Consider the following 12,217-nt stretch of genomic DNA (forward strand, 5'->3'; position numbering starts at 1 on the left):
GGGGGGGGGGGGGGGGATTTAAAGTTGTGGAAATTCGGGGGACATTCACTTTGGTACATGATTCACCGCGATGTCGACTTACCTAACGTCCTACTGTAAAGTTAAAACATTTCTTACCAATAAATATGGCACGTGACGCTGCTTTTGACACAAGGTTTCCATGCAGACAGTTAAATAGAAACAAATCAGCAGTCTACTTGGACCAAAAGGGATGCTTCAGTAGTAACAAATGGCATTATACTAAATCCATATAAAACTTGTTCAAGTGTTAGTTTGTACAATAAAAAACAAGACGCAGATCATGCAGTAAAATAGCTATCCAAATATAGCAAGCATACCATGCATCAGTATGTCACTGTCGAAGGAAACCCCTTTTGACCTTTCTTGGACTGCACCGCATCACTACGATGATTGCCGTTTGATTGCGATACTCCATCAGTCTTTTCCCCGTCTCCTTAAAATGTAAACAGTGCTGTCAAAAGCAGAATATTGCTGACACATCACATCGCCCTCCTGTTGTTGCCATCTACCGCAAGGCAATGAGCCAGTGAGCTCCTCTCGGAGAAAACGCTGTTTGGAAGTCCTGTACTGCTACTTGATTTGGATCTTTTAAAAGAGGCCAGAGGTCGCGTGCACGATGAGAATTGCATACCTGATTGTGCCGTTGATGCAATAAGTGAGGAATGGCTTTTCTATGGGTCTAAAAGTCTCGGACACAATCCTTGTCGATTTGGCACCAGCACTTGCTTCTAAAACAAACATTCCTAGCTTTTCTACAAGCTATTCCTACATGAATCGACGCCAGCAAAGCGTCTCCAACGCCGGAGCTCCGCTTCAACTCCTCTTCGCTCACGAACGGAATGTGTGTTACGTCTCACAGGTCCACCATCGAACTCTTGGCCAAGTCCTTAGTTCCCTGGAGAATTCTCTTCATATGACCCACCTTCGAGATCCCCAGATCCTAGTGGAATCAGACAAACAGAAGTGAACTCAGAATGAGGCATTCGGAGAGCTCACACCAGTAGGTCGGCTCACTAAATATTGTACAGAGAAGATTGAGGATCAAGGGCGAGAAGATACACACAAATTGTATTTTTCTGATTTCCGACAAACAAAACAATACATTTTTGATACTTACAATCACTTTTGGATTTTTTTTATTGCACTATAGATATCATAAACCAACTTAGCTGCAGCTTAACCCAAGTTTAATCCAAGTTCAACTGTCAATTTCAGAGTAGCACACGTTCAAAGAAATTAAATTTGGGGTAAAACTGGGGTAACACTTAACTATTTTACAGTGTCCTTGTTACACATCTTACATGTACTTTCAGTACTATAGTAATAACAGAAATGTATGCGTAATTACAAGCAACTAACCCTACACTAAACTAAACCCTTACCCTAAAGTAAGTACATGTTAATTAATATTTCCACTTGTTTGTGTATCTACACTGTAAAAGGGAAACTTTAAAAAAAGTGTAAGCAAATTTGGCTTAAGTTCAAAAGTCAAATATATGTACAAATATATGTAATTATTTATATTAAATTTGAAACACACACACACACACACACACACACACACACACACACACACACACACACACACACACACACACACACACACACACACACACACACACACACACACACATATATATTAAAATATATTAGTGTTTGTGTGTTGTATCTGTATTTTTTATAAATATTATTAGCATATTAACTGTAATAAATGACCAATTTATAAATCGATACTCACATTTCTTAAAGGGTAAGATTTTCAACCAGCTTAGTTTTGTTGCAATGTCAGTAGTATTAAATGAGCAATGTTTGCCGTGTTACCCGTACCGAGACATCCCCATTTTATTATCAGACGGATGATGTAAAACACATTATTTGGGGACTTTTGACAGCTTCAGGGTTTCTATGAAAACTAAAGATTCCTCCACATTTTTGTATCCCTGTTCACAGACGAATCCAGTGCGTTATAGGTGTTGAAGTTTCTCTACCTTTTTGATAAATGGTCAGAGCCCCTTTTTCACTAGTCACGCAACACCGATCTACCTCAAATTCAGCAATTTTTTTATAAAAGCCCATTTTGCCAGTGGTGAATTAGGAATATTTATATTTCATTCAAACTATGTGATTATACATGGAGTCTTGCATGTGTGTTTTACAGTATTAGCAATAAATAGCAATCAGTTAACTGATAGTCAATTTAAAATGATTATAAATTCCTTCCTCAATTGTATACCCAAAGTATCTAAGAAGTAGGTTTGAGATAAAACCACAGGAAGGTGACATCTAGTGGAAGTTAGGCTAATCTAAGTAAGGCATTACACAGATATATTGTGTATGAGTGTCCATTTATTTCATTTTTTATATATATATATATATTGTAACTATAATATATCAGCATTATATCGGTCATCATCTACTCTGCTCTCTAAGATATTTCAGCACTGACCATTATATCACCAATATTGATTGTTTGGTTAACCTCGGGTTAAAACAATGCAGCCGATCTAATGACACAGCAAATTCCCCATTATCCCACAATATCAATGAATTTGAGCTTGACTGATTTACAGTTGAAACACTCAGATCTATTTCTGTCCTAATAATGTTTTAGTTTTTTTCTATTTGAGGACATCCCTTAAGACAGAATGAGGTTAAACCAGAAAAATGGCAGGGACATTTGAAATGAGAGGACATAACAGAGGAGTAAAAATGGCACAGTCCAAGGTTCTCTAGTGCTTGTGATAAGTGTGACCAGAAAACCTTACACATAAACATTCAGCACTACGCAACACTTATGAACCCATTGTGTAATCCGTCAACATTGGGAAGTGTGATCACGATATTTATTGAATGCATTAGGATATTTATTTCTTCAACAAATGTACATGAAAGCATCACTGAGTTTCTGGTGAGGATGTTTACTGTGCTCTATCATTGTGTTAAATTGTGTAATACATTTGACCATTCAATTGATAATCCTAGACAATTGTATTGTTTAAAATAGCTCCACTATACAGCTATAACCAAATAAATGCTGTAAATAAGGCCCTGTTTACAGCTCATATTAGCATCAGCCTCAGGAGAACAGCACTAAATACAGGTGTACATGGAGTCTGGTTTGGGATTTGATCACTCAAACTTCATGCAGAGATAGTCAGAAAAGCCTGTGACAACATTGCATTTGTAGAGTTAACATAGTATATGTTATGTTATATTATATTATAATGCAGTGGTTCTCAGTTGGTTTTACTAGTGTTTTTTTCTCCCTTTAAAATGTTGATATTTTCCCATTCTAACTATGTATGTTTTTTTTTATTTGCACTATAGTAAACCTGAGGGGGTGTTCACACGACCCCATCTTCAACTAAAAATCTAAAACTTTTAATGGGTTTTGGCCATTAATTTACACGATAATGGCATTTTGGGGGCCTGTAACTAAAAACTTTTGAAAATGGGTTTCAAATGCAAGTTTTTGAAAACTTCAAATTTGTGCAACCGGTGACGTCATGCGCATGCATATTGCATGCATGCACGAGTTCTTGACAACCAAAACAAAGTGACCTCGCCGACTACTGACCTGGCATGCATGATACAGTGTTTTTAGCAGTTTTCACAGATCCATGTGAGCAGGGATCATTTTGACAACGTTTGAACAACTTTTCCATTTTTAGTACATCGTTGTCGTGTAAACTGACTCACCAGTTGAGAACCACGACTGTCATATGCAGTGATACAAATAACAAGTTCAGGATAAAAATGTCTTTAGTGAATAAATCAGTGAAAATCACGTGAAACACCTGAAGTTACTCGACTAAAATAATGTAGACAGTTTGAAACATCACATGTCTGGCAAAAATGTGCTGACTTTTCTGTACCTGTTTTTACTTTATACCGCCTTGTCAACATTAATATTATGATATATTGAGTTGTTTTGTTTTTTTAAAGAAATTCAGCAACAATACAAATTGATCAAAAGTGACAGTAAAGACATTTATAATTTTACTAAAGATTTCGGTTACACTTTATTTTAAGGTGTCATTGTTACAGTGCAATTATATATTTAAGTACTGAGTAATATTAAGCAACTACATGTACTTACTATAGGGTTAGGGTAGGATTAGGATTTGGTTGAGGGTTAGTTGCATGTAATTATGCATATTTCAAATATATGCCTTTTTTAAACTTTCTATTCATCAAAGAATCCTAAAAAAAACTGCATCACAGTTTCCACAAGAATATATAAGACAATATAATGGTGAAAATCAAGTTTTTAATGTTGTTTATATGTCTATGTGGTGTTTTTAATACGCTTTAAGACGAACCAAGTGTAAATTCATCAGTCAACAACATTGCTGAGTATTTTCTCCTTAAAACTGCAGCGAACCAAAGACAGTCTCAAAAACGCAGTTGAAATCGCTGGTGTTTCTTACATCACAAACTACCTTGTAACCAATCAGGGGTGCGTTCTCCGATAACGTTGTCTCTTAGCGCGCTACGAAGACTCAAAAGGAACACCTTAACTACAGGTATACCTTTCCTACGTGTGTTCTCCGAACTATACCTTAGGATGTTGCTTAAGGTAAACCTTCTTAAGTTCGACCTTAGCAGGCGCTGTCCATGGTGGAGGCGCTGAATAGGTTGATATCGATGCCTCGATGATCGATTGTGCGCTCTTTCCTTCACAGCGGTATAGGTAAAGTATTGAGAAAACAATGTTCTTTATAAAGAAATAGTACAAACTGCATTTATCGGGGCTCATTGAAATATGTACATGCAGAAATAAATATGAGTAGGCTATGTGTTTATAATTTAGCAAGTGTGCAATCCCAAACCCTTACGGCCATAAGTGTGTTAATGTTCTCCACAACGTATGCTGATTATCCACCAGCCACACTAACTGGCTCCGCGGACGGCGCCGTCTTTGATTTAAAACAAGTACTCGCTGTCTCGCTGCCATAGCTATAAAGTTTGTGTAAACTCATCTTTCTTTATATAGCCTTTTCTGTCAAATGGTTCGCCAGCTGATGTGCCTTAGGATAGTAATTAAAAAAGCTAACAACCATTAGTGTATGGAAACTTTAATAATGAAAACACTTACTGGGTGTAGGCTATAACAACTTAAGTATTTTATGTGTAAAATTTTAAAGTAAAGTAAAAATTTAATTTTAATACTAAATCAGATTTTATATTAAATGTTCATATAAAATTTTCTATGTGTAATTAAACTGCGATGTAAAAAAGCTTTTTGCGTAGTGGTGGCCACTAGCGGTATGAACCGTCAGAAGCGATAAGGTATAGCTAAGAGCGCTCCAGACCAACCTTACGAACGTATGACTTACAGAAGGTAACTTAACTAAGAAGGTTTCGGAAACCACGTATTAACGATAAGGTACTTCTTAAGGTACAACTTAAGAACGACGTAGCGTTAAGGTAGTTTCGGAGAACGCACCCCAGGTCAATGTGCCGGCGGGCTTTAGCATATCATTTACTGCTGCAAAGCAATGGAGGCTCAAGAGAAGTCAGGTTATCCCAGTATATTTTTCTGTTGATAGGAAAAATCGGGTACATTTAACCATATAGCGGGTGAATTATGTATATAATGTATATTACAATGTTATGATGAACTATATGCCGTTCTCCTCTGATGTTCTGAGTTGTTCAAAGCATTTCTAAGGATGCTGATTTTCAGAAGGCAGATGTCTGACTCTGAGATGGTGAACGTGAAAATGGTTTGTGTACCATTAGCAACACATTATTAGCTGTTTTCAAGTAAAAGGCTAATCATATTAATTATTGTTACATAGAGAGCGATACATAAACCGCATTACCATTCTGATACATCGACTTTGTAGATGAGCCTGTATAATTCACTCTTCCAGTTTCTGGTTCAAACATGTATGGCTGAATTAAACCAGTATTTCCACTTGCCATTTTGCAGCGTTTACTACAGTAAAGTTGAGTGTATCAGGTATTTTGAGCTTGTGTGATTACAATATTATTGCTTCTACTGTAAAATGCAGCCTTGGTGAACAAAACACACTTATTTCATTAATACATTAATATCTCACCAACCCCAAACTTCTGAACAAAAGTGCAGTCAAGAAATCAAAGATATTCCCCTTACGATCACATCACCCGAGATGGATGTTCATACCAGGTGTAAACAGGGCCTGATTTGCTTGACGTTGTCGCCAAATCACACACACACACACAAAAACATATTCACTGTACTCATGAGCTACACAAACAGAGGCATGTCGGTGTGAGGCTGCCTATCAGCCGCGCTGGCGTCTTTCGAGCCTAGCCGGCTTAAAATAACCCTACGTGTGCGTCAAGGTGGCTACTCGTGTAAGTAATATGAGATCCGAATGACACTTGCACAGAGGAAGCCAAGCAGAGCAGTGCAGCACAAAATAGCAAACAGGGTGACAGGTAAAGATGACAGAAAGAGAGACAGAGAGAGAGAGAGAGAGAGAGTCAAAGAGCGAGATGGACAGAGAAAAGAATGTTTTGGGTTGTTCTGAGGGACATGGTGAGGCACAGAAAGGGGTTGTGTGTATACCTTGAGGTCTCTCCTCTCCAGGTGCAGGAGCTCGGAGCCGCGGATGTCGTGGCGGATGAAGGTGTCTTTGTATTCCCCCAAGCTGAGCTGCTCCAGCCAGGCGGCAACCTCCTCAGTGCCCCACCTCTGAACTACACAAGTACAGAGCGAGAAGCCCCCTTCAGTGTCCAACCCCCGTTCACTCGCAAGAACACAGGCAAACAGGGTCAGGCCGAGAGGAGGAACAAGTCAAAAAAAAAAACACCACAAAAGGAAAAGGGGACCAAAAAATAAATCAAACAGGAAAGAGAAGACACAGAGAGAAGTGGCGGCGGCAGCTGGCAAAGAGAGGGTTAAACAGGTTCGGTTTGGTCACTGGCACACCCAGAGGCGTTTCTGGCATGCAGGTTATCACAGTGGCACGTCCACCATTATCCCATTAACAGCAGACACAGAGACAGGAGAGACAGCAGGAGGAAGAGGGAATGGGAGGCTGAAGCCTGTGCGACCTAACGCTCATAAAGTCCTGCGCTCAGACCGTCCGCCGGCAGGACCGACATACACTGCACTCTGTTGGCGTTGTTGTCGTGTTCAATCCCCGTAACAGACATGCACTTCAAATCCAGGGCGAAACTACGTTCAGTTTAAGAGTGTGGATGTATATCAGTCTGTTCTGACAGTAGCTTAAACAGGTAGAAACACAATTTTGGAGAGTATGTACAAAGTATGTACTATCCTCAGATAGCAGATTTCAGGGAGGATTAAAGGTAATGTGTGTAATTTGGGAATTAATTGCTCGAGGATAGTGCCATCAAATCTGATAAAATATCAGTAAATATAAATATCAATAAATATAACTTAATTCTGCTTTGTTTCCAAGATGGTAAAACTGATCAGATAGTCTGTGTACTTGAATGTAATTAGATGTTGCCATTTTTCTGTAACCACAACTTTGGAAAGGTGGAAAGGAAAGGAATGTCTTTTAGGGATGCACCGATATGAACATTTTGGCCGATGCCGATAACCGATAATTCTTTATATTTGAAAGCCGGTTACCGATATGTTGGGCGATTAATCAAAATCCAAATTTTGATATAATTTTTGAGAGCCTGATTACAAAAACAAACGTCTCACCATTAAAAGCCATGTCCCAAGCACACAATTATAATGTTCTCATTATAATCTTATGCAGCCTATATGACAGCACATGTTGCACTTAACTGTACTTTCCTTTTTTGAAGGGATTCCAATCATATTTCAAGCAATTCAAAAACATAATGGAAACGGCCTAATATCGGCCTAATAAAACCTAACAAAATTTATACCTAATAAAAAATTTAGTATATCGGCCTAACTATCGGCCGATAACGCTAACATTAAAAATGAACATATATCGGCCGATACCGGTATGGTGGTCGATATATATCGTGCATCCCTAATGTTTTTAACGTATCATTATTGTTATGGTTATTAATAATAATAATTCATAGTAATGAACAATTCAATGATTATTATTAGCAATATACATGAACAATATTTTTTCATAATTTCCAATCAAAACAAAGCAAAAGGTAACATTAAAACACTAACAACAACAATGATCATTTACATTTTTGCCAATTTTTGGTGGCTGAGTTTTTTCTCCAACTATAAATATTTTATGAATATTTCAGGTACATTAATCTGCCCCTAAAGGCACATAAATACAAAATGATATTAATAATAATAATAATACACATTTTTAGAGGTTGAAACTGATTTTTTTCACCAACTATTATGAAATCAAGAAATCAAATATGTTTGATAAATTCACCCCTATAGGCACATTAAACCTTAAGGATCTTGGGCACTTTACGTGTCAGTCACACAGTCTCTTGCTGTCTAAATGGGCGGGTCCTGGCCAGAATAAGCTGCAGTGTAAACCAAACTTTATGAAGAAAGCCAAAAGTCAGGCTACACAAGATTTACTTCCTTATGAACAGACACTATGTCACTTTCCAAACATTGCTCTGTTTGTTTGAGCGTCCTAAAACGTCAACTTCTACCTCAACCAATGACAAGAGTATAGGGCAGGACTCTCAAGTTTGGCAGGAGTCTGGGCGGAAGGAGAGTTTGGGACATTTATTCAGAAAACAATCATTATTTGTGCAATACCATTCAGTGCTATTAGTGCCAGAAATTACACACTTCACCTTTAAGCGTTACATGTGTAGCACGTGTGCAATATGTTGTGTTTGGGTTTGGATAAGCGGTTTCTATTGTTCCCCTTCTGTGCGGTACACCTTGGTTTGTGCCTGCTGTTCATGTGTAGACACATGGACTGTTTCTGACTCACAGGACAACACCATGACCAGAGGAGTGCAGGGGTGCTCATGGATGGTTGGGTTGGACTGAGGACCACTGGACATGAACAGAAAGTCCTCTCAAGAAGAGGATGTACATGCTGTATGGCGCTCTATATAATCACACAAGCTGTGTTGTCTCTGCCTCCATGTGCTTCAGAGATCTGACATCACTTCCTTTAACAGTTCCCCATATTGTCAGCAATCATGAACAATCTTTTTTTCTTTTTTTTTATATATAATTCTGTTTTTGCATCTTTTCCAATGAAATGTAACACTAAAACAGTTGTAGATGACAATGAATGCAAAAAAGCACGAGGTATCCATGATTTTAGTGTCCGTCTCATGTGAGGATATTCAAGTAAATCCGGACACACACACACACACACACACACACACACACACATGCACACACACGCACACACACTTACCTGACTGTGGACTGGACTTCTTGGGGAGTTTCTCTTTCTTGAACTTTGGCACTATGCGAAACATGCCGCTCCGACTGTTTCTTTTTCCGTACTCGAGGGAGGGATCCTGCCTCACACAAAATGACCTGTCAGTCTCATAGTCAAATGAACTGCAAAACACCCATTCAGTTCATATTTGTTAATATATGTAAGGCTGAGTTTACACTGCAAGTCTTGATGCACAGATCTGATCTTTTGACCATATCCGATTTTTTTTGTCCTGCCTGTTTACTGTAGACACGACTGTATCTGCGTTTACATAAAAATGATTCTGTTGGTGATCTCTTTACTATGCGACATGGTTAATCCTCAAGGCCTTGAATGGCCGTACTAAAAATATATATATAATTCATGTCGGGTGGCCATGATTATATGCCAGCATTGATAGGTTAAAAGCTCTCATGGATGTTTGCAGCCCAAAATCTGACTGAACGGATATAGACCGGAAACAAATGGTAATTTTAATTTGTTGTTTTATCTACAGCTCGTTAGATCTAGAATTCTGAAGTGAAATAAAGTAGCGTGGCAAGATCAATTTGAATTAATTCGAATGAATAAACAAGATGAGTTTGCGTGTGTGCGTCTGTATGTAATAGTGAAGCTTGTTAGTTTTATTACAAAAACCATGAAGCTATCTCACCATTGCTGACAAATATAATGTAGCTTTCAATAACAAAGCTGTTTTAATTATAACATTCACGGGGCAGGGGTTGACAACCAGTTTCTATGCTCCTGAATGTTTCTGTGTTTGCGCAATTTCTTAGCTATACTGTGTGTAAAGTTTCCACCTCAATAAAAAAAGCTGTGAGTTTTAGTGGAAGCACATACAGACACGTCTGCTTCATAATCCGACATTAAAAAGCTATCTTTGTCGGGCAAACGTGTCGCCCTCGACTTGTGGTGGTTTGGAATTCCAAGGGGAATCGGATATGGGTGTTTAGACACAAGTCAGATGTCCAGATATCAGATATGTATCTGATTTAAAACCACATTTGGAAGTAGCTAAATGATGACACGATGTTCATTTTTGAAAACTATCCCTGCAGGAAACAGGTTTAGGTAGAGAGCTGACTCATTTGATTCCTCTATCTAGGCACACTATATTTAAGGGATTTATTCTCTCTGTTGCTCTCAGTTACAGCATGACATTTTGTGCAGGATGTGCTCACCTCCTCGTCGTTGGGCTGTAAGATGTGGTAAAGCCATGGGATCTCAGCCAGCTTGCCCAGTTCAAGCTCGACGCTCTGCAGGGCATTGGACAGCAGCTCTTCATGTGGAGGGTCCAGTTGCTACAGAGATAAACTCACAGTCAGTGCTTACATAGATCTCTATCAGAGTCTTCACTGCTCAGCGCTCACAAGACAAGATTACACGTCAATCCACTTCCGGGTTTTGTGCTGGTCTATCTGGTGGATAGTCAAATGCAGCTGTCATTCTGGAGAGGGAAAATGCTATTGCTTAGCATTTGAAAGTTGCACTTTCATACCTCAGGACTTCTTTTAGAGTCAACTATGTTTAATTCTATATAAGCTAAATGAAATTTGTATCAGAGGCTTTTTCTAAAATTCCTTAAACATAGATAGCTATAATATTTGCTCTGCATCACAGTGTGGATTATTCTTTTCTATGGGGACCTGCTTTGCAGCACCATGAACATTTGTTCCTTGGAAAAGGGGAATGAGACTGAGCTTTATATTACATTACAAACATTCAATCCAGATCATGTTCACCGTGAACTCACCAATGGCACTCGTCCTACTAGCAGAGACTCAGTCTCATTGTGCAGAGCCTTCACGGTGCTCGCCACCTCAATGGCAGTGTTTCTTGTCAGGCTCTGAGGAGAACAGACGGGACGACGAATCAGACATGAGAAATAACCATGAATATGAGACTTGTATAAACTATGAGGAGCACAAAAGTTGGGTTCCTAATGTAAAAATACCATTCATTTTTTCAAAAGAGAAAACTATTTTTAATAATAATAATAATACATACAGATTTTCATACAAAACTACCATGAGCTCAGAGATCGGGAAGCGATTTTATGTGCTTAAAAAAGTGTATAATAGCGTAAATCTACAAACACTAGTAGAGAAACACTACAGAGCCACTAATCAGAGAATGGTGTCTTATGTTCAAAGATGCATTTATTTGATCAAAAATACAGTAAAAATACTCCAGTCTTCAATGTCACATTCTAATACGCTGATTTGAATCTCAAGAAACATTTCTTATTACTATCAATGTTAAAAAACACTTGCGCTGCTTAATATTCTTTGATTCACTTTAATTAATAGAGTTAAAAAAGACACAATTTATTTGAAATAGAAATCTTTTGTAACATTATAAATGTCTGTACTGTCACTTTTGATCAATTTAATGCATCCTTACTGAATAAAAGTATTAATTTCTTATATTTATATAAAAAAAATCGTACTGACCCTAAACTTTTGAACGCAAGTGTGTATTGCATGCCTAAAATCAATGACTATAGATTTATATTATAACTTGATTTTGATTATCGTAATTCACAATGCTTCAAGCGAAGAGCATAAAAGAATTTGAGAACAAACCTTTTTCCCTTTGTCCAGTACATTTTGTCCGATATTTCAATACTTTTACTTCAAATCAACGTTTGATTCGCATTGGAGCTGGCTGATTTTATTCATGGCTTATAGTTCCATATTGATTTTTTGCACAAAATTAAAGACTATTATCACAAAACAATGTACAGTACCTATGAACTCTTTCACACCAAACCCAAAATATAATACTATGGTGAGCTGTCGTTGTTTTATAATGAGGGAAAGTATATTTTTGATCAGTAATCAGTGGCAGTGGTG

The 12,217-nt window shown here is 37.9% G+C and overlaps 1 protein-coding gene across 12 annotated transcripts in view; it reads right to left on the minus strand.

The window, feature by feature from the left end:
• Window positions 1-12,217, minus strand: part of dgkh (diacylglycerol kinase, eta) — a 91,946-nt gene continuing 79,729 nt past the window's right edge. For 8 of the 12 annotated variants that reach the window (XM_084422050.1, XM_084422049.1, XM_084422052.1 and 5 more), the window contains 5 exons: window positions 11,116-11,208; window positions 10,544-10,663; window positions 9,336-9,441; window positions 6,584-6,714; window positions 1-961 (listed from right to left, as the gene is read on the minus strand). In XM_084422050.1, the coding sequence (XP_084278176.1) occupies window positions 875-961; window positions 6,584-6,714; window positions 9,336-9,441; window positions 10,544-10,663; window positions 11,116-11,208 (537 nt within the window). In that variant the 3' untranslated portion in view covers window positions 1-874. The remainder of the gene's footprint in view (window positions 962-6,583; window positions 6,715-9,335; window positions 9,442-10,543; window positions 10,664-11,115; window positions 11,209-12,217) is intronic. The other 4 variants (XM_084422055.1, XM_084422054.1, XM_084422053.1 and 1 more) reach the window with 1 other exon arrangement.

Source organism: Rutilus rutilus (assembly GCF_951802725.1).
Source record: "Rutilus rutilus genome assembly, chromosome: 10".
Lineage (NCBI taxonomy): Eukaryota > Metazoa > Chordata > Actinopteri > Cypriniformes > Leuciscidae > Rutilus > Rutilus rutilus.